The 27,702-nt window shown below is 45.0% G+C and overlaps 1 protein-coding gene across 3 annotated transcripts in view; it reads right to left on the bottom strand.

The window, feature by feature from the left end:
- The window catches only part of znf438 (zinc finger protein 438), a 51,134-nt gene that overhangs the window by 6,224 nt on the left and 17,208 nt on the right, over window positions 1-27,702 (bottom strand). For all 3 annotated transcript variants that reach the window (XM_064332375.1, XM_064332376.1, XM_064332377.1), the window contains one exon: window positions 4,279-4,364. In XM_064332375.1, the coding sequence (XP_064188445.1) occupies window positions 4,279-4,364 (86 nt within the window). The remainder of the gene's footprint in view (window positions 1-4,278; window positions 4,365-27,702) is intronic.

The raw sequence follows: 27,702 nt of genomic DNA, 5'->3' as shown, positions 1-27,702 counted from the left end.
CTGTACCCAACAGCTCCCAAAGCAGTCACGCATGCACACACATGACTTTCCCTCTAAGCCTGCTGAAGGACCCACGCTACCTCTCTACGGGGTTCTCCTCGTAACCATGTCTCCTGAAAGAATATCTTGCTGAAGCATGAAACTGCCTCAGGCCAGGAAGTTTACCGCATTAGCGTTACCTTTACAGTCATGTTTATTAACTCTGAGAACAGCTGTGGGTGAGTGAACGTGGCTGCACTGTGCTCCAGCACTAATGTCTTGAGAAGACACGATTCGCTGCAAAAGCAGTGCATTAGGGTCATCAAATTCGGACACTTGGGCCTGTCATCAGGCAAAAATGAACACAAAAACGCTACTCCTGTTAGCGACTACCTGCATTACACAGCGCCACAGAGAATGAACTAAACACGTTTCGGGAAAGACCTGCAGTACATATTCACATTTGCTCTTATATATTGCTCTACCCGAGTGTATTTTTGCAAGTGTATTTTGAAAGCTATCCAGCAGTCCATTGTGAATAATGCTTTATTCACACACATTAATTGGTAAAAAACAAAAAAAAAACAAATGGTTCTCTGATTTATTATTACATGTAAACCTCTATTAGAACTCTATATTTATACTGTTTTATATATAAATCTAAAAGATGAGAGAATCATGATATCATCTGACTCGTGACATGCTGCTTCAATTTTCTACCCACTGGGACAGAATAAAAATTGGGAAGTAACAAAAGGAAGCGTTTCAACATAGAACTGAAAAAAGCAGAGGACTCATTTGACTTCTGCTCTTCTTTAAAACCAGTATGATTCATAACACCCTGATCAAGATACTACACATTCTCTTTTATTAAACAGCTGGTATGCTTAGGTATATTTTTAAAATACTAAAATCTTTGTTTTTTATACTTACACCTTATACTTATAACATTACACTTTACATACATACATATGAGATTTTTAGTCTAATGTTACAAAAACCGATGTTGTTATAAAACCAATATTGAAATGTATATTTATATACACATATACAATGTATATTTATGTTATATAAAAGTATAATGATCAGTGTATTCAAATGGTATGGCAAGTATAAAGTATTGCCTTTTCGCATTGGCTGGACAACCATTTCCAACTTCTTGGAAAATACTGGACGCATTTATCCTGATGAAAGCCGTGTGGTTTCTCCCAACCTGCCCTGAATTAGGTAATGCGGTGAGCAGAACCTGGACACACATCTGTCAGGTACAGCTGCTCCCGTCAGACTAGCCAATTCCCTCACAGAGGAAGAGTAGCGTCTTTCCCACTCGTTATAAAACACAAACGGTCGATCGCTTCATCCCAGCGAAACAGATGTGTGCACCTGGACAGGAACGAAGCGGCCCAGCCAGAGCAGTGCATCGCAGGAGAGAGACAGGAAGAGAGGGGGAGGAATGAAGGAGAGAGACAGGAAGAGAGGGGGAGGAATGAAGGAGAGAGAGACAAAGGGAGGGAAAGCAAGAGATAGAGACAGGAAGAGAGGGGGAGGAATGAAGGAGAGAGAGAGACCAAGAGAGGGAAAGCAAGAGATAGAGTCAGAGAGAAGAGAGAGATGGATTAAGAACTCTTGAAGCTAAATGAAGATGAATGTTGGTTGTTGTTAAATGATTGAGGTGGAGCTCTTCTTGTCTCAGAATCTGAACAGTTTCTGTAAAACACACCCTGTTCTCTTCAGTGCTGCCCTTAGGTGCGGACAGTGCTAATTACATGACACTGGGGTGGGATTAATGAGGGCAGCCCTGAGCAATATCCTGTGGCTCTGTGTACAGAATCGTGCCACAGCACTGTCTTTAGCCAGACTTCATCAATCCATATCTCTTTAACTCAAATCTCCCTCCAACTCTCCAAGTTAAATGATTAATTGGCCCGGAAAGTTTTACATTTCACATTGCCAAAGCATATATCGTTGTCATAACAAAGTATATTGTCTTGAAGAAAAATAACAATAACAAGGCATAACACAGCAATAATACAAACATTACAAAATAGTTGGAAGTAATAGTACTAACAAATAATATCAGAAAACTTCAAATTAACAGGGCATTAGAGGTCAGAACTATTTCATGCTGCAGAAGGTAACTACAGAATGTACTGCCAAATGTCTCCTGTTCTCCTGGAAAAATTCAAATTCACTGTATCCTGGCATAACTACACACTTATGTTGTCAAATCATATTATGAACAAAAGACAGTTGAATAGCAACGGAACACAGATGAATAGGGAATTTTTTATTAATCATTTCAATATTACATTTTTTTTTTTATTTCATGAAATATTTGAATACATTATTCATAATTTTTTTGCATTTTTTCTCTTTTTTTTTCCTCTATCCTACTTTTCAGTTTTCCGCACAATGAAGACGTTAACATCTGCTGCTGGTGGACTGGTCTTAGGGATAGGGCCTTTGGTGCCCCTGGCGTCAATCAGCCCCGGCGCATTATGGAAACAGATGTCGGCTATCTGAGGTGATGACGTTTCCTGGGGCATAGTGGCGCTTGGAAGGGGGTAGGGGGTGAGGAGGCAGGAACTGCTCCCCCACACCTGCGTTTGATGATAATGATACAAGAGCGGTGGGAGAGCTGGGCAAAGGCACAAAGAGGGAGGATGCCCCCACCCCTTTCTCCTCCTGCCGAACCTGACAGGCTAATAGGAGCGAGAGAGCGAGACCTCCCTCCACCCAGGGGCTTTTCAGGCATAATCTGACCCCTGAGCTTTTGCTGTCTGACCGCAGTTTGGGATTATAAGAACTACATCTCCCACAGTGCCTCATTTATCGCCCGCTCCCAGGCTTGTCCGCTGCAGGGCAAAACCAGACGGTCGGGGGCGGGGGGTGGTCTATGGTTATACTGCTCTTAGGGAAAATGAAACGCAGTGAAATGGAAAAATTAAGGCCTCCTTTTCTACAGCTGAATAATTAAAATCAGCCTACTTTGTTGCCACCGTCGTCATAAACAAAGGGCGCTGATTTGTCCGCACTAACCAATCACATGCAAAGAAAGGAAAGCAGGAAGACAGGCAGCACATGTCTGTTAAAGGGGGCTGATGCTCATTGGCTGATGCTCATGAAACAATTCTGTGTATGCCAAGCCATTGCGACACAGAAGAAAAAAAAGCATCAGAAACTTTTCATGCTAGGTATCAGAATTTTTTTTTTTTCTTCCTGACTAATTGTTACTCTGTTACCATTACATTCCCAACTCAGTTTGTGGGAAAATTTACTGTCTACTTGTAACATGCCAAACTTTCACACTAGATGGGCTGTGTTCCACATAACACTCCATAAACGTACGTTCATGGTCCCATTAGGTCAAGAGAGAACTCACACAATTGCCTGTTTTCACTTGGTTCTCTTCACAGCTCTCAGCACATATATTTGAAGGCACTATAAAAAAGGATCTTTATAGCCAGGGATGATTAAATGCTCACATACTTTAAGAAGTCACTGGGCTTAAGGAGTGAGGCAATGTCAGGCCACAGTCGGGACAAAGCGTGGAACTGGGGTTCACATGAACGGCACCTTAAACCCAAGGAATCAGTGTTTTCAGGGGGTTTTTTTTAGCGATGGCTGAGGGGTTACTTTGGGTTGCCATGGGAAAAAGATACGGGGCAGCTCCCAAAGATATGAGCCGTGATCGGATTAGCAGGTGAGGTCCGCTCAGGCGCTGGGCGTATGGGGGAGCGGCTTGTGTGCCTGCACGGCAAGGAGTGCACTCTAGGGGGCGCTGTCAGGCTGGGTCACATGGGTCACATGTGCACGTAAATAGGTTCATAATCACAGCAGTGGCCGTCATTTCCTCTCAGGAAGAATTGAGGTTTTTCACCGTCTGTGGTGTGGTCTGCCCCAGTATACCTTTGCGGCCTTTGCGGTAAAGGAAATGTTTCAGCTGCATGTTCACCATTTTAAAGCTTTAATCTTTACCTGTAGAAAAGAGGAGATATGTGCTGAAGCAGGTAATACCGTATCTGTGAGGGTGAGCAGTCTGAGAGAATGAGCAGCGGTGGAGCATTAACACAACCTGACAAACGCCTGTCCTTTAGTCTTGCTTCTGCAAAATTTCTGAGGACCAGTGTGTTGTAAAAATGGACACATTACAGAGAACAGTCGCTCAGCGAGCCCCCCTTTTTTCACTGCATTCCACCAGTAGTCTATTTCCAGCTGATTGATTCATATGAGAGAAAAAAATAATTATTTGCTCTGTGTACTTATTGCTCTCTTGACCTTTGGGGTGTTGATTCTTACTTTGTATCTGGCCTTTCAGTGCGCTCTGGTGCATCTTCTGCTCCTGACTCTTCATGGCTTCGTCCAGTGCGGCCGCCGCAGATGTCCTGCAAAAGAGGAACATTTATTTGGCAGGAGAACCCTCCCCGCGCGACGCGCACAGATAGCCGCTTCCGCCGTGCGCTCCCGCCGCCGCGCTGGAGCGATTCCGCGCGGCTGCGGAAACACGGGCGAAAAAAAAGAAAAGCAAACGTGTAAAAAATGTTTGACAAAAAAGAAAAACAAGCCTAAAAATGTAAATCAGGGCCCATCAATCCAGGGCCTCTTATCTGGGCTGTCGGTGAGGGTACTCATCTGCGGTCTTCAGATACAGGCAATTATTCACTAGGGGAAAGAGCGGAGGCAGGGAGGGGAGGGGGGGGGGGGGGGGGGGGGGGGCTTGGATGTAGAGCAGTGGCTTTGGCGCACAGACAGGACGCAGGTTTAAGGAGATGGAGAGCCTGCGGGGGGTCGTGGGGGGGGGGGGGGGGGGGGGGGGGAAGATAAGCAGGGCCAGGGCAGGAGACACAGGGGGTCTGGAGCTGGCCTCTGCTTCCATGCCAGCAGGCAGACTGTCAACCTCCAGCCTCCCCCCCCCCCCACCCCTCCACCCCCCACTACCCAACACAGGTAACCCATCCCTCAGGCTCTGCGAAATGCAGAGATGTGCGCTTCAGCCCAGCCCTAAACCGCACACTCCCCCGGAGAGGGCGACCCGCGCGGCCTGATCGATGCGGCTTTTTAAAACGATCGCATTCGACGCATCACGGCTGGCTGCGCCCTCCGCACCCTCCGCACCCTCGCCCGTCCAATTCCCCACGCGCTGCAGCGCGAACACAACAGGAAAAGCGGAGGAGGGAGGGGAACTCCTCTTCCGGAACTTTTCCGAGCGCAGCGCCGCAGAGAAAAAAGGCATTATTTTTTTATGTTATTCTCCGCGGGAGAGGGATCAGATAAATTTTTTTTCTGCTCGACTGAGTGCGGATTTATCGGCTTTCCATTGCTTTTCCCTGCCGGCGCGCGAAGGCGTCCCCTCTCCTGCCGAGCGGTCGCGAGCGCGCTCCCGGGCAGGGGCAGACCCGGGAGGGACGCAGGACGAGGACCGAAGGCAGTCAGGGGGAAAATGAAATCACCGTTTTGCGGGATTCCGTTTTATCGCTCGGGCTGCGGAAGGCGGGGAGACGCTCGCGGGGGGGATTCGAGTCGTGACACCCTCGCGCAGGAACAGCCGAACGCGAGGGGACGGCGTGGGGCCGGGGGGTTCGAGGGGGTGGGGGGGGGTCGATGCCACTGCCGAAAAGGAAAGGAGGCACGCAGTGCCAGAGAGCCATTACCGGTCACCTGCGTGCGATCAATGCGGTAAAAAAACTATTCCAATTTCAATGTAGCGGCTCTTTCTTGGTTTAGGACATAAAGTTGTCACTGAGTACACCCCACAAATTTTGTGTGTGTGTGTGCGTGTTTGTACGTGTGTGCGTGTGTGTGTGTGTGTGTGTGTGTTCTAAATTCAAAAATACCTATTGGAATCTCCAAGTGCTTCTCAGAAAAATGGGGATTTGGGGAAATCCAGGAGAAAAAATGCAACGCCATTTCCTTCCTCCAAGTGTTCCAAGCACCAGGAAGGTGATGATCTGTTTGTCATCACAGTGAAAAACAAAGAGTATTTATCAAAACCAAAATATGTGAGTATCACAATTCCTCCACGAAAAAAAAGCAAAAATAATAATGGACTGAATCATTTCCGCATTTAAGATTAATTCTGTCCATGGCCTCCACGTCCAGCAGGGCTTCCACAGCATGAGACGCAGTGTGCTCCAGTAATGTAAGACTACGGTTTTATACAGCTTATATTTATGAATGGATACCCTGTAACTCAAATACTTCTATCATAAAGCAGATTTAGATTTTTATCGTGTCCTTGCAATAAATTAGCCTCCTGTGAAAGTAAGCAGGAACACATGGGTTCAGGAGTGCAGTTACAAGCTGCAGCGTACAGGAGAACAGGCGCAGAACAAAGTCAAATATGAAAACTCCCGCTGCAGCCAAAAGGAGCTGGCAAACAGAAGAGGAGATGTCTGCAGCCTCGATTCGGGGAAAGCAGATCGTAGCGTTCACTGCTCCAGAAGGTGCAGCAGGCCTTTGCGCAGGGCTGCAGAGGAACACAGGGGGAATGAAAGGGTGCCTTCCCCCTCCATCTTCCCTCATTACCCTCACCCTACAGTTTAATTAGCTGCCCCACCGGGGACACGTGAAACAACTGCAGCCTCGACTGGGGATACACAGCAAGAGCCCCCCTGCTCTTTCACTCGCAGTCTGATCATTACCAAACGTGGCAGAGGAACATTTTAAAAGGCTCCTGGAAGGAGGCCGAATTTTGTGTCTCTTTTAATTTTAGGCGTTGTGGGCTGAGAGGATGAAACGTTTGGGGAGGGGGGGGAGATCAGTTCAGAGAGACTGCTCTCCCACCTCTCTTTCTCTCTCTCTCTCCGTCTCTCCTCCTCTCACTCTGACGGTAGCTGGGTAGATAAACAGGACTCTCTGATGCTAATTGACTGAGTTCAAGGCTGCGCTTTATGAACCAACATCAGCGGCAGTGGGTAAACAGCGAGCGGGGGGAGGAGAGCCACCTGATGTGCACAATGTGCTTAATTCAGCGAAGAGAGCTGAAGAGAAGTGAGAGTTTCTGAGTGACTTGCACGGCTGCAGGTGAGGGCAAGCCTCTCCACGGCTGCGTTGTTGGGCTCGTCTTCCAGGACGAGGCGACCAACCAGGCTTCCCGAACCTCACAGTGGGTGGAGTTGCTGCACGCCATCAAGCACCGATTCAATCGTTTGAACAAATTAAAAGGGCTTTGATTTGATGAGCACCGTGCCAAAAAGTGGGCCAAATCAAGCAAGCAACTGACAACAAACGATGGCTCCACCCATTCATGAAGTCTCACTTTAGTATCTACCTGTGTCACTTTAGTATCTACACGGACCTCCCATGAAAATATAATGTTAAAGGCATAGTAATGACCAAAGGACACACAACAGCAAACAGCCCTCCACCGAGAAGTCCTGTTGACTGGAAAGAGGAAGAATGCAGAGGTACAGTACGCGTGTTTTGCTGAGAGTCTCTGGCAGGGCAAAGGTTTATTTTCGGGAAGCGGAGTGGCTGACGGGGTTGTGTCAGTCCCCGGTCACAGTAGTCACACAGGCGGTGGTGTCAGAGGTTCCTGACCACAGACGAGCTCTGGAAACCCGGACCGGTTCTCAGCCCCACAATCCCCCATGTCCCAGCCTTCTGGCTCCGTTCCCAAGCAGCCGGGATGGCGCGTTACAGTGTGAATGATAAATGGTCTAAACCCCCATCCTCCATGCGCCGCATAATGCCAGTAAGTCACGGCCCGCCCCTTCACCAGCAGGAGAGCTGCAGCAGCCCCCTACTTCCACTTCCTCTCCAGCCATCTTGGGCTCAAACCGGTGAACGTCCCCTCTTCCTCACAAAACCGTCAGCAGCCAGGCAAGCTGGCAATATCCAGGTGGACTCGCGGACACACGGCTTCCCGTGAATCATGCACAACGCATTCGATCGAAAGAACATTTCTGCCACTCCATCTACGCGGATTACCAGATCGCGGCATGTGATTCGGAAACAATGTGGGTAACACGTGTGAAAACAAACGGGTGGACTTGGTCCGCACGGAAATTCCCTCGCTGGCAACACATTTCCTAAATTGATTGAAGCGGTGGAATAATAGCTCTCATTTATGAGGCAGAAAAAGAGGAGCCTGTGATCAGAGGAGAAAGGTCAGGGCAGTAATGTGGCAGCTGCTCCCAGGGTCTTTGATGGGCAGTGGAACCCTGGGAAATGTTGTCACACTGGATCAAATGGAATCCTGAGAGCAATTACCATAGTAACCTGCAGTAAAGTTGTGAAATTAACCAGGTGATGACCTGAATTAAATTAACAGGCTTTTTGCTTCACAGCACCATATGAAAATCCAGTTAATTCTTTGCAAAAAAAATAAAAAATAAAAAATAATTTAAATTAAAATACATCAGCAGTGCCCTCCATAGTGTTTGGAACAAAGACCTATTATTGTTATTTTTCCTGATTTCTACTCCACAGTTTTACCTTTGCAATCAAACAATTCAAATGTGGTTAAAGTGTTTGATTACAAATATTTAAAAAATGAAGAATCGCAGAGCCAAATAAAGAAAACAATATTTTTTTGTCCAAAATATTATGGAGGGCACTGAATATTCAGGTAGAAAAATCATTAAAGATGCTGAAAGGGCTGACTTCGTTGGTAAGCTAGCTCTACCAGAGAGCCAACCAAGCTCTACCAGCTGGAAAAGGATTCTCCAAGCTATATAAACAATGGAAAATGCTAATGTTAGCTGTCAAGCTATCGTTATATCAGAGCAAACATGCATATAAAACATCATGGCACACAGCTAGCCCCCATAATACAAATCACATAGCTTTGGTGGTTTGTGTGAGCAGGGACCGCACCCAAATTGTTTGCAATTCATGCCGTTGTTGTTAGCCTTATTTCGACTGCATTTACCAACCTGACAGTTTTTTCAGAGTTTATTCAAAGTTATTCAAATTCTCAGTTTCAGTGAAAAACTGAACATATGTCTGAGGTGTTATCTCTCTTTCTTTGTTACAAATCATTTCCATAACTAAAATGCTCAAAGTTATTCATCCCCACCCTAAAGTCTTCTTCAACTTCATCAGATGATTACAATGATTGAATTTTGAGTGATTATATGTACAAAATTAGTTTTTATAGTGCTTAATCGAACCATTCGTATCAAAGTGTCATCTTTCAGTTGCTTAATAATGTGCCAGAGGAAAACGACACATTTGCGCCTAGGTACCGACACCTGCTGTCTATTGTCTGGAGGGGGGTTTTCATGAAGAAAACTGACGGTATGCTTTACTGAGTTGATTTTTGCATTTATTTTAAAAGCACAATTATTTTAAGGCTAAATATATTTGTTTAAGCTGTGAGAGGAGGATGCACTTACAGTGTTGGATTTTAAAGTCTAAACGCCCAATAACTTTTCTAGAGGACTCAAACTTATGCTCGTAACCCACCAGCTAGCTACAGGTAGCATGTTTTGTTTTTTTGTGTTTTACAGACCTGGTCCCTTGAATGAAAACATAGCCTACCTGTAATTTGTTAGCATTTAGCTGTATCGTTCTCTTCTTGATTCTTTCCCTCTCTGCTCCGCCCGACTCTCCTTGATCAGAAATGTCTTTATTCATTTATTTTGTCAATCAAAGTAAAATCAATCAAATTAATTTTATTTTCATACATTGTTCTTTACAGCAAGGTGCCCCAGGGTGATTAACAGTCAAAAATAATTTGCAGAATATATAGCGTTTTGGGGGGGAAATAACAAAAGAATTTGACAACGTATATTAAAGGGTGGCTTGTTAGACTAATTCAATCAGTTGATGACTGCAGATTAAAAATCTTTCTTGACAGGTCTGGTAAAGATCAAAGTATGATGATAGAACAGTTTACTACTATGGTTAAGTTAAAAGTGTGAGCATATTTTTTCCAGGACACACCTTCCTCCTTGCCCTCCAAAGGCAGCTCAGTGGGAGGGAAAGTGTCAGAGGAAAGGTGCTAAAGGGCCAGTGTTTAATTCTCCTGCATAGGTATCCTGCTCGCTAAGCAATTCTTTGTCACGGTACTTGTCTCTGTCTGTCTCGAGACAGCCTTGTTCAGCAACAAAGCAGGAGAATAAAGTTTTCTTAAGCACTGAATAGTGGAAAAAAAATTATATGTGTCCCCTGAAACCACTCAGCTGACACAATGGCTGTAAAGATTTAAATGTTGGCTGTGGTTTGCTCTTACAAAAATGAACCTTGAAATTTTTTTTAGGTTTGTTTCCTAGATTTTGGACAGCGGGTTTCAACAAAACCCATGGAACAACAGGTTTTAACAAAAAAACTAGGAAACAAACCAAAAAAAAAAAAAAAAATCACAAGGTTCAACTGACACAACAGCTGCAAAGATGTAAATGTTGGCTGTGGTCTGGTCTTACAAATATTACCCTTGTGATTTTGTTTGGTTTGTTTCCTAGCTTTTTTTGTTAAAACCTGAACTTCTGGCCGTTGAACAACTTGGACAAGCTGCCCTCTCAGCAGGATATATAAAAGTTTGGAAAGCAACAGAAAAAATATGCAGTTTGATTTGAGTGTAGACAGCTTTACACAAACACACACACACACACCAAATTCTCATAGCTAATTTAACTACACAAGCATATACGAGTCCAGTAGGAATCTAATGTACTATACTGCAGTTAAAAGTACTCTATTATGGTTAATTTTACACCGAACATTTTGCTCTGCACTGAAAATTTTAAACAAGCATCCAGTGCCTTGTAGTAACAGGGCATCTACTGCCAGAACAAGAAATTATACAGTCAGTATTTAATCACTAATCATAGATACCAACATCAGTGTGGGAGAACTGAACTTGGCCTGGAATTCAAATTAAAAACACACTCTTACTTTATCATGCATATACTAATACGCATACTAAATTGCACAGAAAACGTGTAAGATGGCAGGGGGGGAAGGCAGTAAGAAAATGGAGAAAATCGCAACGAAAATCCCCAATCTGATATTTTTACAATGAGCTCACTCTTAGCTCTGGGACTTCACCCTCACAAACCCATGGCACTCACAGCTGAAATATGAACATTTCTCGGTGGGGGGTGGACTTATGTTTCTCTCTGGCACTGCCTCAGGTTCCTCAGTTTCAGTGAAGTGAGAGGAGCAACAGAACGGGACCTGAAGCGCACCGTGCCGAGACAGTGGCACGAGAGCGATCTGTTCACTGAGTGTTGAGTATGGACGCCCTCCTCTAGTTTGGGGTCCCACGAGTGATGCGGATATCATCGGCAGAGCCTCCTTTTCATCCCACAGCTTGCAGGGTCTCTCCAGGCCTCTCTCAGCAAAGGCAGTATTTGCCTTCCCAGAATCCTCTACGCCCAGCGCCACACAGCTGAAGATTCAATCTGCTAGAGATCCACCAAAGCCGCTCGGAAATTCAAGGAAATGCACAATTGATTCACAGGCTGCCTTCAGGGTACCGGTGCAACACTAAATTGCCAAACAGGGATGGTTGGTTCCCCTTGGTAAGCAACTCAAGAGAGCCCTAGAGGACCGGTGCAAGAAGTATTGAAGGCCGTGCACAATGAGGACGAACAAAACATTGAGAATCTAACCTTTGTGTGTTCTTTTGTTGTCGATGTAACCTTTCATTTTCCTTTATTATTGGCTTAGGATGGGATTTTCCTCAGAGGAACAGGACAACTCTACTGTATTTCTACAATATATCACATTAAGGAATCAAAACAACGGTTGGTTCGAATTGGCTGTACTATATATATGCTGTATATGATAAGCTGTCTCAAGGTTTGAAGAATCATATAACAATATTTAACTTATTTTGATTTCAGCAAGAGAAAGTGCATCATCTTTACAGTATGTACAGCACTACACTACATACCTATTTCAGTGTCAAGTTGTGGCCATTATGGAAAGTACAGGACTGTTTATGTCTACAGTACACAAATAGCACTGAATACTAAAAGGTGTAGGCCTAGATAAAGACATACTTGCAACAAAGCTAATGGTGTGAGGAACAGTGACGGGGACATACTGTTAGACAGCAGTACAGAAACACCAAAGATCTTTGTAAGCCAGCTGTAAGAAGCAACTGCACTGCCACCCGTGTTAGCGACAGCATCAGTTACGCCCTCGCCAGGGCGCAGTAAGTAGCTGTCAGTTAAGCCCATTTACGGCAGGCCCCTCCGTGTATTCCACTCAATCACCACAAGGCCCCTCCCTCAAATCCAGCTCCCCATTAGCAGGAGCTCCGCGCTGTTAGCATAACGAGGGCAACGAGGCCTGGCAGAGGCTGTCAGTTCAATATTAAATAAATAACGAGGGATTTCTGTAAATTATTCATTTAACATTCCTCATCCTTAAAGAACAGCCTTGTTAGAGCACCTCATGAGTGAAAAGTAAAAAAAAAAAAAAAAAAGAAAAGAAAGGAAAAAGAGGTTGAAGATGAGGGGCAGTAGAGGGGGAGGGGAAGGGGGAAAAAAAAGCAAAAACCGTTCATCTGCAACTCAGCGAAAACCACCGTTACATCTTCTGCCTCTTTGAATTGTCTGGCAGGCTGGGAGATAACGCACCTCGACGCACCTCACCGTTCCAGAGCAGCGCTCTTCCAACACAGCGCGCTCAAACAGAATTTCTGCACACTGTGTAATCACCCCCGGACCTAGCATTCTTTCAGAGGAACATAAGAAGCCGCAGCACTGGGGAAGCTCTCCCCCTTCTCTCATCTTTCTGTAATCAAAAGGAAGCCTCTTCCCTGTCTAGCACATCACTACCAATCTATACAACCAGTCTAAAGCTATTAAGCGACAGACTGCATAGTAAATCGTTGTTTCTATTCTATAGAGGGATAGCTCAGGAGGTAAGCCATTCTGGCATGAGTGCGTCAAACCAACCGGCATGTAAGTGTCTGAGCAGACACCAGTACTGCCTGCATGGAGGCATCAATTAAGCTTGGTAAAAGGTAAATGCAGCATTATTACTTCTTTTAAGGGCAAAAATAAACATTGCCTGTGTCACTAATCATGATAATGGCATGGATAATAAGTGTTTTAAGTAAAAGGGCAGTGTCAGCCATATTGCTCTGTGCCATCTGTGTAGCAACGCAGATGAAGTTGATAAGTAAATGGGATCTCATCAAATGGCAGTCAATAAACTTCCCCCTTTAATTATCCCTTAGATCTGGAAGATCAAGCAGTTAAACAAATGCAGAAACTAAAATAATATTTCGAAAAACATGTTTTTATGACTCAGGACTGAGTAACATAAATGAACCAAAAACAAGGTGGTCAATAAGGGTCAAAAGTCTTCCTCTTAGACGTGAGAAACTCCCCAACTGAAAGCTTTGCCGTGAACTGTCCAATAAGCCTCATTATTAATGGATGAGGCCGGAGTACAAGCTAACAGACTTCCACCGAGGGAGAGACAAATGAGCATGTGTCTTAAAATGGGATTAGCCTTCCACACGCAGAGCGTTAGTCTAAAGACGGGACTGGGTTTCCTGGCCTTATGAAGTTGTGAAGCCCTGACTATAGATCGATTCAAGTCAGGTCTTCACCGGCAGAAATGATAAATACAGCCTGCCCAAGTCTTCCTATTCATGCAAAGCGTATTAAGATAAGCTCTTCGCGTAATGCTGAGCTACTGTAGGACGACTGAGCATCTGGATGTTGCGAACTCGCATGCTGTGTGAAATACTAATCACAATACGCCTGCACCATAAATACTGTATTGATACATGGTTGGGATAGCCTACTTCATACTTTGCTTGTTTTATCGCGACTTAATAGAATGGCTATCGGTGGCTATGTTTTCCCCAAGAGAACTACGGGCTGTATAGGTGGTGGCAGGTGACAACCTTCTGGGTAATAAAATATGTTACGACAGAAAACTCAAGTTAAGGTTCCTTTCTTCTTCTGCCTCACATTTCAGACCTGGATCCCGTGCTCCTATCTCCTCATCTCAGCACCGCAGACACATCACGCTGCTATTATTTATTTGTGCCGCGAGCAACCTTTCATTTTCGCTGTCACCACATGGTAAACACCGTGCAATATAAATGATTACACTTATGATTAAAGATTCCATCTTCAAAAGGCTCCAGTGTTTACACAATCCATATATAATGGAATACAACATGCAGGACTGGGTACCGCTGTATATATATTTTTTCTGGTCAGTAAACATTATTATGCCGATCTTTGCGTATATATTCATTTTTGTCCTTTACCATAGCCTACATTTATAATTAAGAACAAATGTCATGCTGCACGTGACAGGCTATTCATCTCGTTTTTCTATAAACCCAGGATGCTTTAGCCCCAGGTGGAAAAGTAAACGTCAGTTTGAACATAAAAGGTATGCATTTTTTCAGAGGAGCTGAAAGAAAAACGTTGCCTGTCTGCTACTGCTGCAAAAAGGAATTGGGGGGGGAAAAAATCCTTCAGAAATAATATATGAACAGAGAACACAAATGGAGGAGCCTTTTAGATTAAAACAGCCGTATTCACTTTAGGCTAAATTAAATTGAAAATTCGAAAATAAAACAATTGTGCAAGGCTATGCAGAAATGTGTACTGTAAATGACCGGGTTTCATGTTGACTTTATTTAAGACTACTTTTTTTTCCTTACATTTTTAATCACTTCCGCTGTCCACAGACACAGAGGCATGAGCACTGGCTTTGAGACAGGACGTTCCCTGCTCTTGTTTCTCCAGTCTACATTTAGGAGGCTAACCTTATTTTCGTGACAACATTAAACCTGAAAACAGATAGGTGCTTAGTGTGGAACCTTCACTAGGCTCACTGCTTGTAAGAGGCGCGTGGTTATCATGGGGATGGCGGGGGGTGGTCATGTGGTCAGGAGTGTCAGGCACAAATGGAAACCTTGTGTCCTTAGGTGTCATAGCCGAAGCCTTGTGTGCCACCTACAATGCGGCCATCTTCCCTCTGACAGCGGTGACCTTTCTCATTGTGTGGTCGGACATTTTTCTGACAAATGTCCCAGCAAGACCCGCGACAACTGCCACAGCAGAAAGCGTAACCCGGTGTGGTAAGAGGCTCGCCGGCATCTCGTTCCGGGCTCGCGCCGCAGACCCGCCCGGCAGCCGCGCGGTCTCAGCCCGCATTCCTTAAAACTGAACTAATTAAACTCATTTTAACTCAAATTAAAATTCAAAATGAGAGCCCCCCCTGCTTCGGCTGCGCGGGTGACGCTCTTCAGCAGAGAGGCGGCGAGTCGCAACGCGCCCCCGACGCGCACTGTGAGGTTGGGTCCACCTCACAGGACCGCTCTGACACAGCCTACCCGGCTTCTCAAACACAGCCTTCAGCCTGACACAGCCAAACGCGCGTGCGCACAGCAAAGCCACACAAATATGGTTTTTTTTCCCCCAAGAACTTTTCATCAGAGGGAGTAAAAATGAAAAAAAAAAATAAAAATAAAAACTGAAATGAAAAGTGTTAGCGTTTTATATCTCCCAGCTGCTGTAGAACCAGAATTAACTTCAACCACATGAAAAGCGTTAGCTCTATTTTAGGAGGTAAGAAAATTACACCTCTTCCCCACTCTACCTACGATTAGACTGTAATTAGTGTGGCATGGTGATGTCATGAGTGAGGGGTACTGAAGCTAACAGAAGATCAGCTGGTACGCATTATGTACCCACCTCGTGCTCTAAGGCTCTATTATTCCAGTTCACCAGCACTTCACTGATAAAACAGTGTATGAGGAACATGCACTCAGACTCTATGAGACATGCAATACCAGGGATGCTGCAGGATTCAACATATCAGCCATTTCTAGCTGTACACTCGGTCTGTAGGTTTATCTAAAGGCCTTTCTCTGGGGTTTGTTTTCATAATCGAGGGGTTGTTCACAAAAGTTACTATCACTGTTGCAATATTAGGGACTGACATCTTCCCGTTAAAGGCCGAGTTATGATTTATAAACTGGTTACTTTAGTGTTAACACCTCCAAGAACCAAGAACTCACATTTACATTTGCAGGTCTTCAAGGTGTTTCACAAAATGAAAATGCGATGGTAAAAATACCACACACATATGGACCATGACAGGTGAGATATTTCATTAATCAAGGAGAGGACGTATTTGTTCAGCTGGGTTGAAATGTGATCAATAGATTGCTTAGCGTGCTTTGGAGTCACGCATCTTAGAAATACCCACACAGACAGGTTTTTTCTGGCAAGTCATCATGACATTGCACACTCAAATTCAGCTTTCGCAGACAAGGAACACCTGTTAAAAAATAGAGGTTCTGGGGTATGTTTTTCCACAATAATTTCCTGTACGAAATTCCTACCACCTCCTATCCTAAAACCTTCTGTTCCACACCACAGTGCTGAAATTTGGCTTCAGTAACACACGTGCCTTTAATATTTGGTTGGCACAATTAATTGTACCAAAATTAGCCACAGTCAATGGCTCAAGTGCATCCCAACCTGTAAAACTGTCCTTCACCTGCAACAAAATATGTACACGGAACATTTTCTCTTTTTTCGTTTATTGGTAAGTTGTGGAAACCCCTCGTTACTACAGAAAATAAAAGGGCTAGCATTATACGGAAAGGAGTTGCACTTCCCAACAATAAAATGTAACTACGCATCTTGTTCTATAACTGTGTGTTATAGAGCAGAATCCATCTAAAATCAGCTAGTTCTGATCAAGTGGGATCATGAAAATAATTATAAAATATATCCTGAATATGTGTTAATGCATTTTGGCACATTAACACACACAAATTATATATATATATATATATATATGTGGTGAGGGTACAATGAACACAAGCATCAGTTTGTAAAGACTAGCTTTTTTGTACTGCTCCTAATCCCAACCCAAACCGACCCTTTAATTGCTTGAGGTTCTGTTGCTCGCTGCAGCTTCGAAGAGCTTAGAAGACGGGGAAAATTTGGATTTGTGGTTTTTCAGCATTGAATCTAGATTAGAGTCCGGCCTTGCTCTGTTCAGCTAATCTCACCCCTGAACTCTCAGGTTAGTTCTTGAGGCATATCTTTGAGTCACGGCAAAAATCTCTGTGTGACCTTCTCTGACCTTTAATATGTACTGTTCTGGCTCTCGTCGAGCAGCGACAAGGTGAACTAATGCCCCTTCTTCTCCTCTACACACACCTTCCTTTCTGCTCCATTGATATCGCCCACACAGTCCTTAGCAAGCAGAGAAGCAGCCGCTCTCCCAATCAGCGGTCTCGCCCCTTGGCGCTCTCAGTGTCGATGTTATACACTTTGGATGTAATGCGGGTCTTAACAAAAGCAGGACACTTTTAGCGCTGCAGTCTGGAGGGCTTTACAAACCGACAGCTTTTATGACCTCTCCGCAAATGGAAGAAAACTATATGCTTGGCTGAATAATGCATTAAGCTTCGGCTGTTTCCAGCGCGCGTGCGCGTTAGCCAAACCCGCGCCACCAGCACAATACTTCCCCTCCTCGCGCTTGTCGGTTACATATTTCATCATGCTGCGGAAACGAAACTGGTGAAACATTTTCCTACGGGCCAAACATAAGGACGCCGCGTTCAAAATATCCCTACAGTCACGAGGAGGCGTGTAGCGTTTCATAAAAACGTGAAAATCCCCGCGCCGTCTCCGCGCGCGGGGAGAAGCTGGATCGGTGCTGGGGGAGAACGGCGCGGAGGCCCTGTCGGGACGCCTCGGAGCGGGAAGATAAAGCGGGAAGTCTCAGATCTGAGAGAGGAGATCAAAGCCCTCGTGATACTGGGAAAACGGATCAGCGTGAGCTGGGACACCAGGGAGCCTCCCTTAAAATTGATCCCAGGGAGACCTTCAAGGATTCATGGGATACAGCCGTGCAAAGTGAAATCTGATCACCCCCCCCCCCTCAACAGGCCTTTAAGGTGTGAGAGAGAGAGAGATGAGAGAGAGAGAGAGAGGAGAGAGGGAGAGAGAGAGAGAGAGCAAGAGAGAGGGAGGGAGAGAGAGTGAGAGATGGAGAGCGAGAGAGAGAGCAAGAGAGAGGGAGAGCAAGAGAGAGGGAGAGAGAGAGAGAGAGAGATGGAACACAGGGGCCTGGCCTAATGTGCAGCTGCTACTATGACAAAAGCCAGTCAACAGTAAAGCTTTTGTGACCAGTGATGCCAGGTGCGAGTGAAGGTCGCTCTGATACCATCATGCCTTGCTGCAGTGGCTGTTAAACTGCGCCTGAAGGCATTCAAATGTACATGCATTCAGCGCAGTGTCGACTGTGAACATTTGCTCTCTGCGGGCAAAATTTGGGAAGCGGATGCTCTCGGAGTTAAATGCGAGTGAGCAACACCCATTTTCACTGGGCGTATCTCACAGACTTTCCACATAAACGACCGATCTCCAACAGCCAGGTCTCCAGTTAAAGAGATAGGCCATCCCCCCACCACTTAAATCCGGTGCTCAATCCTGTGTTCAATGAGACGCCACAACTTCGGATTCGCTGAGCACCATTTGCAAAATTAATTTCAGCATACTTTACAGAGTATTTCACCCCGATAAACCAACATAACTAATGATGCATTACCACACTTCTGAAAAAAAAACGTATTCACCAAGCTGGTGTTATTGATGATGCGGTTTATTTCCGTAAGGTATGGTGCAGAGTGTGAGCCACAGGCGCTGTGTGTGTGTGTGTGTGTGTGTGTGTGTGTGTGTGTGTGTGTCGTCTCCAGTGTCCCCTCATTAAGAACTGGCCTCAGTTCAGCCCTTGAGCACAGAGTGTGTAAGGATATCAGCTCGGCCCAGAAGGCCCTGGCTGTACCCACTGCCAGCATCCCGACCACACACCCTCCAGGAACACAGCAGATGTTTGGACCCACACTGGCCTTGCTGGACTGAGCCTGACTATGGGAGGGGGGGTAGACATCGCTAACACTATGGCTGTAATGATCTCAGCTGCTCCATAAACAGACAGGTGCTTCAATCTAAGTGAGAGGCCAATGCCGGTGGAAATCTGAGTGCTGACAGCAGCCCAGGACCGCAGAACAAGGTAAGCCAGCAAATTCATTTTGTGAAACCGAATCTTCTGGTGCACATCATCGCTGCGTCCGTCATTGTCCGTCACACAAGAAGCAGCTGAGCGGAGAAAAACAAGGCCTGAGTTACGATGATGTCATGCACGGGAAATGGTGACAGATGCCGCAGCACGGTGTGCACCGGTCACTTCTGAAACCGGTCGGTGAAGAACTGCCCTTGCACGATTACACAACTGCCCTTTGAGACAAAGAGAATCCATAAAGTACCTTTTGCTAAAAGTTAAATGTCCTCGCCCTCTGTTTTCTGAACAATCAGACTCAGACAACGGCTGCATCTCAAACGGAAAGCAGCTGCCTCACTGCCTACAAAGTCAGCTCACTCCTATAGTAGCGTCCAACCAAGGAACCTCAAACGGCAACAAATGTGGGACAAACTCGAAGGCAGAATGATGTCACAGAAAAGCAAGCTGTTACTAGCAAGCAAGCTGAACAGGGTAAGCTCACAGTGGCTTAAAAATATTACATACATTATTGCAGCTTATTAAATAATTGAATAATGTATTTTTTAAAATATAACTACAACAAATTATCAAGTTCACTGTATACTCTAAATGAGCTCCTGCTCTGCTACTGGGACTTCCGCTTCGCTGTTTTCAGCTACCATTATTTTAACAGAAGTAAGAAACCAGAGGTAATTGCAAAGATCTATGGGATATCCTGATGAAGGATACATCAATGCTGCTTTCAAACTCAACCTAAATGAAGTGCCTTAGAGGGAATTTTTTATGATTTCGGTCGGGGGCACATCTACTAAAATTGTGAAAATAGTGAAAATGCTGCCTTCAAATGTTGCCCTCAATTTGAGACACAGCCAGTGCCCCCCTTAATACTCTACGCCCAGGGTTCAGGCAGTACACACTGAAGAACAGAATAATGACACACCGATGCATTTTTAGTCAAGTCTGTAGGGGTTTGGGGGGGGGGGGCTAGAGTAGCCAAACCCACACCTCCCCTGCCCCATGGAAAAAAAGGGACTCTTTCCATTCGGCAGTCTTAGTGCGGGATCTCTTTAAAGCGGAGCTGGTGGTCACGGTGGGCGCCACATGAAATGGTTATGTCACGGGATCCTTTGAATTCCAGCGCACCTCAGGCAGTGCTAAGTTTGGCGATGGGGGGGAGGGGGGGCCGAGTTTGACACTGGGGAGCGGACAGCACAAAGCCACACCCTGAACCGGCGACTCAGACAATGTCAACGCACGGAAGTGAGGGAAAAGGAGAGAGAGACAGGGAGGGCGGAGGGACAGAAAAGACAGAGATGGAGGACAGGGAAGGGCGGGAGACTGAAGACAGACTGAGAGAAATGTGAGAACGTGAGGGCGAGAGGAATAGATGGAAATGAGGAGGGAAAAAAAGCCAGACGAGTAAATAAAAAGAGAGGGAGAGATACCGTCGTCCTTGGCTCTGCCTTTAACATATGGTGTGCGATTAGCAGTCAGACGACGCTAGCCAGCGCTAAGTGCCGTAATGAGGAGCCATCGCTGCTTTAATCAGGTTGCCTTTCTCACTGAATTGCATTAAGCGTTAGCCGTAACTGCGCTTGCCGCTGTGGTAAAATTACCCGCACAGATCGGAGACTTTCCGTCTGCGCTGTTATGCAAGGGCACGCCTGGAAACGAATACTGTAGGCCTATTGCAAAACGCGCCTAAACCAAACAGGGAAGCGAGAGGGAAAAACAGCCTGAGCTGATACAGTGGGTGTGAAGGCTTACACGTAATTAGCAGTTTGGCATCCAAATTGACGATTAGCGTCTTCAGTCGGCCACGTGAGAGCAAAAGCTGTGACAGACAGCAAGAGCGAGGCATTAATAAGTTACAGCTTCATAAATAATCCAGTCACCACTAATCTGGATTAAGAGTCTGACAGCTAACCGTTGCACACGTTACTGGTGAGGATTTCTCTTTTTTAACACTCCAGTTGTGCCTCTGAAATGAATAGATAAGTATCAAACAGGTCACCAGGGTGTAAAGAAAGATCTTTAGCAGTTTTATCCATCTGGCTTTCCAGATTAAGCTGCTTGTAACGAATCTGACGAATGTAAAGTGACAGGAAAGGGAAATCCGCTGTTATATGACTGATTCACAATTAGCCACCGGTGACCTTTTTGAGGGACTCATTGTGACAAATTGATTGCTACAAGACGAGACTCATCATTCAGGTTAATTCTCTCGACAAGGGTAAAAAAAAGAAGAGTCTCTATTTATAACGGAGAGGGGAGTGAGGGAGGAGGATTTGTCACTCAGTAGAATTAAGCCAGCATAGAACTGGTCTCTTTTTCAAAAAAGCTGACAACGCCATTTGCCCCCCTTATTTTACTGAGTGCCTTTGCTGGCTGGCTGAAGGACAGCACACAGGGACTCGGGGAATCAGGCTGACTGAAGGGTAGTGAGACACGCCTGTCAACCACCTTCAAAATCTCAGACACGCTGTAAAAACAATAAATGTACTGCATTCATAACGTGTCCTTCATCTCCTGACCTCAATGGGCTTTACAGAGAACTGGGGGGAAACTCACCTCAAACACCACAAACACAAATCCACAACACATTTGAGTTTTTGGTTTGCCCTGATTGAATGTGTCCCACTTCATAAACCCCCCCCAGGGTAGTGAGCAGGTTGAGAGTGAATCTTGGGTGTGAACGCCCATTTTAGAAGGGGCAAAATTTGTCATGCCTAGATGAGAGGTACTACCACAGCTAGCTTTAAGTGATTGATCACCAGCTGCCTCTTCTCGTTTGCTTTGCAGGTGCCCTCAAATAGAAATGTTTACCTAATCTATCATAGATTTCAACCTATCAACATACATGGATTTTGGTTCAAGGAATTCAGGTTGATCAACCTGCTCAAGGTTGAGATGAGAGTACCTCACCTAGGATGGGAACCTGTCCTTCACCACAGCTGCTGCCATCTGGATATTGGGATTGTTCGTACCAAGGACCTTGTGCTCGAAACAGGGAGGTCTTTGTAGACCGTGCACCTTTACAGAAGTCCAAGGTAACACTTCTCAGATCTCGAGGTGATTTAAATAACTTGCGGCGGAAGTGCCAGTGAATCACTCGAAGAAGCCACAGGGTGCCAGGTCTGGAAGGAAACTCGCCTTCCCTGGGCTCGAGCCTCTGTACAGAATGCCCTCCTCTCTTCCTGCCACCTCCCACCTTACTCCATCACCCACTGCCCCGCGATCGTATGTCCACTCCACCCTCTGTGGCGGTGGGAGACCAGAGCCCTGCAGGAAACTCGGTAATCTTATACGTGGGGAAGGGAGGTAGGCGTGGGCGAAATCGAAGGCAAAACCCTCGAGAGTTCATCCACTCCGGCAAAACAAAACAGCCAGTGGCCATCTGCGACCCGAGGCAGAAATGCGCGCGGAGGTGGGCAGGACGTGGAGGGGCGCCTGCCTCCGGCTAAATAAAGAGCGCCAATCCCGCTTGGATTTCCGGCGGGTCCCAGAATACAATGTCTCTGCGCCGGAGGGGGGCAGGGGGCCGGTGCTACCTGCAGGTCTCTTGCGTGCTGCCCACCCTGACCAAAATCACCGCCCGCTCAAATGTCACAAACAGCGCAGCGGCCATCTTGACCTTTTCCTCATTCTCCTTCCACGTGGTCATGCAGCTTCTCCTGATTTCCTACTGAGCATCTGAAGCAGCTCCTCACTCGAAGAACTACGAACACAAGCTTTTACAAACGGTGGACAGATTTTCCACGTGGGCTCCCAGTGTATTTTCAGCAATGATTTGATTAACTTTTCAATGTCAACAAGCGCTGTCGTTTAGTCAGAGAAATGACAAAGTAGCATGCAGCTGATGAGATGACCCTAATCTGGACAAAATCTAGAAATGTAGTCAGCAGGATCAGGACATCCTTATGAAGAGAATAACGCCTTTGAACAATCGCTGTGTTGGAGGGTAAACTGGGTCAGAGCCCCTGTGACGCCATCAGGGATTTTTCAGCACCCAGAATCCTTTAACCGAGCAAGACATTCCAGCCAGATTTTGTAAATATTCTGTTAGCAACCTGGAGAACCTGTAGCAGGCATAAATGAAATTGCCAGCTGTGAGCATCAAAGATAGTAAGAGACAAAAATGTTTATTTTGTTCCGTCCCCAACATGACCAATGTCACTAAACCCTGTCCTTTTGATAAATGGGGGCATGTTGGTTCCATTCTCTTTTCCTCTCTTGAATCTTGTCAAGGCTGAAAAATCAGCAGGATATAAATGAGCTCATCCACAGTGCCCAATCACCAATCGGAATGGAGGTGGTGAGTATGAGGTGAGGTAGCGCTTACGCAGTCAGTCGTCCCTCAGGGAATATGACGTCAGTCACGAATGATTAATTAAATACACTCACGCTAAAAACATCCGAATCAACTAAACAACTTAAAAAATTAAAAAATATTTTGAAATGCTTGTTCCCCTTTTTCATCCCGATTTGAAAAACATTTGCATTCTTCAGCAGCGGCCACTGCTGCAGCCTTCGTTATCGATTCAGGAGGATGTGCGCTCTTCTCCAAAGGATGTGATGTCAGCCACCACTTCTCATCACTTCTACAAGTTAGGGTCGCACAGACGTGAGTTAAAGGAAGAGATGTCATGCGCGGCTCAACAGGAGGACAGCGAGTGGCCAATCAGTCAAGGGGTCGTTAGTGAGGGAGGAGATGATGTAATCTGAGCTGACTGAAACCCTGTCTTCCCGGAGCAACACTAATGCTAACTGTGCGTCGCTCTACTGGGCTGTCGGCCACAGGCGGCACTGGCAAGGTCCAGATTCAAACCAGACCATGGCGCCGGTGCATGGTCTAGAACAGTGCTTTAAAGGGTCAATTCACCAAAAAATGTAATTAAGGTAAGATTCCACTTACCCAGAGTTCTATCAATCCATCTAGATAGTTTTGCTCAGATTTGATACAACGGACCTCTACAGACCCATATTCTTGTGGCACTCCGAAAATGCACATTGGAAAAACTCAACAACGTTTCTTTTAAAATATAATGCCAGGATAACTCACAGATATCCACAGAGCTTAATTTGTGCACGGTTTCTCCGAGAACTACTTCTTCTACGGAAGCACGCCAACTGTGTCTATTTCATTTTTTCATAATTTCATTTTTGGGTGAACTGCCCCTTTAACAGTATATACTACGCAGTGAATACTAGGCCTACACCTTTCTGAAATTACACATGTAGATGCTTTTGATACTCAGCATCTATTTCTTTTTAAGTACCGACAGTAAAGCAACAAGGGAAACCTTTATGATTTTGCTGTGGTTTATGTTATTGATATTGATGTCATCAAACAACAGATCAACAGAAAGTTAAACGTTACTTGTCAAAGGCATCACCACATCACAGATGGCTTTAGGAAACTAAAGATCTTTCACTTTGCACGCATAAAAGTTGTTTGATGTGTGGAAGTGGTTGTAACCCATTGCACATCAAGAAAGTAAAAGAACTGGGAAGGCAAGGGGCCTTGCACATCAAACACTACCCTTATCTTATTTTTTTTAATCTTAATCTGATAATATTCTGCAAAAAAACTATTTGGGAAATATAAACATAAAAATTTCACTTAGAGCAATTGCAATTTAAAAAACCACTGGTTACAATTGTTTCAGATTGCTTATGCTAATGTGTATCTGTGTGACACACCCCAAAATTTTCACCTTCCCTCTGTGAAGACTTTCAAAGATACACAGTTTATGTGTATTCCAGAATTCAAACTCAATCACACCAAAAGCTACACAACACAACAGCTAGTGCCAAACTGAGGGGTGGGCTGGGCTCACAAGGCCCTTTTCCACTGGGGGCCAAATCTACTGCTTAAAGTTAGTTCCAGGGTTCCTGGGCAGGCTACACTTAATCCTTTAAAGAGTCGTTTTTTTAATGTTTGGGAATGCAATGTCAGTGTTCTAGAACTGGAATGTTCAGTTAAGAACATTCTAATCACATATTTAACAGGTTAAACAGGGCTAATCCAGGAACTGAAGCCCCGCTCCAACAGTCAGGGCCACAGCAATAAGCCCTTACACTCAGGGTTGCCAGGTATGTGGGTTTCATGCTAAACTGGGCAACTTTTTGGACTTAGTTGCAGGGTAGAAATTACTTATTATTACTAATTACTTACTAATCGCACAAGTCACAGGTTGTGGATTTTTCGGGCTTGTTGTAAAAAATCTGGGTGGTGGTTTGGAAATCAAACAAGCCACCTCATTTTTTTAATATTTATGTTTAAACAATCGCTCTCCTCTTTTTGTTTTCTTTTTCCTTCCTTGTTACTCATGATGGCTTGATCTCTAACTACCTAATAACACTCGCCAGTCAGAATAGCATTCATGATATTTAGAAGTCCCGCTGATGACTGCTGTTAGTGGTGTAGCTTGTTAAGCTATGTAAAGTTGAAAGCATTGATAGATGTATCTGTAATTGATTGAAAACGCTTTAAGCATACAATTCAATTGCTTTTAGAAATGGGTGGGACTGGGACAATACATTGATAAAGATGTTTCTGTTTGGACTTTTGATGAGGGCACATGAAACGGACTGGAATCATCCAACATTTATTTATTTATTGCCAAATCTCCCGTCAAGGTAATCAGAAACACGCAAAGAGCTACTGGCAGCTCCCAATCCTCTTCATTTTCAAAAACACCCACAGGGTAAGACAAAGTAAAACCCTATAGGCTACATTGTTATTGTTTTGACTCAGAGATGTGAAAAACAACGTTCTGCTTCGTTGCAGCCTATATAATCCAAGTGGAAATGCTACAAGAACTATCGCTCTAGCGCTTTGGTTCCAGGCTTCAGTTCCTGGGCTTACGTTCCTAGAATTTTTGACCCACAGTGGAAAGGGGCTACTGACACCTGGTAACCGGTAGGGGAGTAGTGAGTACCGAGTTGGTTCGTTTGGAGGGTTCACCAGAGGAACCCTGGGCTGAGAAACCCTCACTTAAAATAACCACATCTAGGGCTCAGCTTGTGCTCAAAGGAAATGCCTCTACACCATAGAGAGTCCCTGGTTAATATGACAACTGTCCCCGCCCATCACAAAGCATGGTGCCCAAGTTAGATGAGAAGATGAGCTCAAGCGCTAGGCAAGCTCTGCTGTAAGGCCTGCTGCTCTGGTCTGAGCGGAGCGCTGTCGCACAGGGTTGTTTACATGACGGCCAGCGATTTGTTCCCAGCTGCAGAGCCTGGAAGTGATTAGGGCTCGAAGGGCAATTAGTCAGAGCATCACATGGCTAAATTTAGTCCACACTGGCGAGTCTGTTCCTGCGTCGGCGCTACGCAGCACTGTCATATTCCTGCAATCTGGAGCTGATTTGAACCGACGTGAGCATTCCGTTCCGCTTTTTGCCGAACTGGACAATGCATCGTAAACAAATCCATCAATCAGTCGTCAGGTGACCCTCGAATGAGAAGCAGAGGCATGGGAAAGCCAGCGAGAGGGAAAAGCTGCGCTGTGAAAAACCTGGATGGGGAAACGTCTGTTTCACAGGGGGCCGACAAGCGTGCTCCGTTAAAACGAAATCATAAAATATGCCATATGAGGTCAGTAACAGTTGTAATGCTGTTTCCTAAGGCTCAGCCGTAGATGATTAGCGAAATAGCCTGACTACTCTCAAACTGGACAGATACAACCTTCAGCAATAAAGCTGTCCAGTTTAAATGTACATACTGTATATCCGTAAATGTATATATGTTAAACTGATATTTTTTCCCAAGATAGGCCACTTAAAACATTCTAAAAATCTGGTGGTGAAAATCTATAATAATTGGGGAAAAAGGGAAAATATTAAATTACAAGAAAGCAACAAGAAAGTATCAGACCAAAGCATCTCTTCAAATACCCACTACTCTACAGTACACCTAGCAAATAACTTCCTTTGTTTTATCTTTTCACAAAAATCGCCCTTGGTGTGTTTAATTTGTAGCAGTTATAATGCCATGAACACAGTAGATATGGATCAAGTCTAACTGTCTTAAGTTCTTCTGGGTGAAACTGACAACACCCTCCTCTATCGGACACTAATCCTGTTACTACTATCAATCTACTTAATATACAACACCAAATTGAAGCTTTACAAAGACACTACTTGCCTACCTTGGAAGGACAATGGACGAAAGGACCTACTAGTCCACTAAGCTTGTTTTTGGTTACACTTTAAGGTGAGGATAATGTGCAACAACACTAATTAAGTTGGGAAGGAGGGTGTATCAACACTGTTACATAGCAACCACTCAGTTACATTGCGATGCACTGACTGCAGTCTGCTACGTGGCTGTAACAAAACACAGTTACCTGTTACACAGGCGTCAACTCACACATATGCAAAATACATAATGCAGCATGCGTATGCTGACAGGAAGGAACCACACTGGTTTTAATTTGAGCACTTTACTGTACATGAAGATAGACTGAAGATATAACCAACAGCCTCCTAACTGGCACATCCTTAAGAAAACACAACTCTACTATTACCATCTGTGATGGGAGAAGTAAAAAAAAAAACACACCCTAGAAAAGAGAGTAAGGGAGAGATTTTTATCCTCAAAAACAGGAGGTCCACCCACACATTCACCTGGGATCCTTCTTGGCCAGTTCAGGCCAGCCAGAAGGTTACAGGAGAGCCTTGGAATGTTTAACATCAAGAAAGCAATCATAACGCAAGAAAAAGCAGGGGGAATTGAGCAGGAAATGTGAAAAGTACCCCT

Source organism: Anguilla rostrata, chromosome 4 (assembly GCF_018555375.3).
Source record: "Anguilla rostrata isolate EN2019 chromosome 4, ASM1855537v3, whole genome shotgun sequence".
Lineage (NCBI taxonomy): Eukaryota > Metazoa > Chordata > Actinopteri > Anguilliformes > Anguillidae > Anguilla > Anguilla rostrata.
Note: the sequence above shows the minus strand (reverse complement) of the source record. Positions and strands in the feature narration are given on the sequence as shown.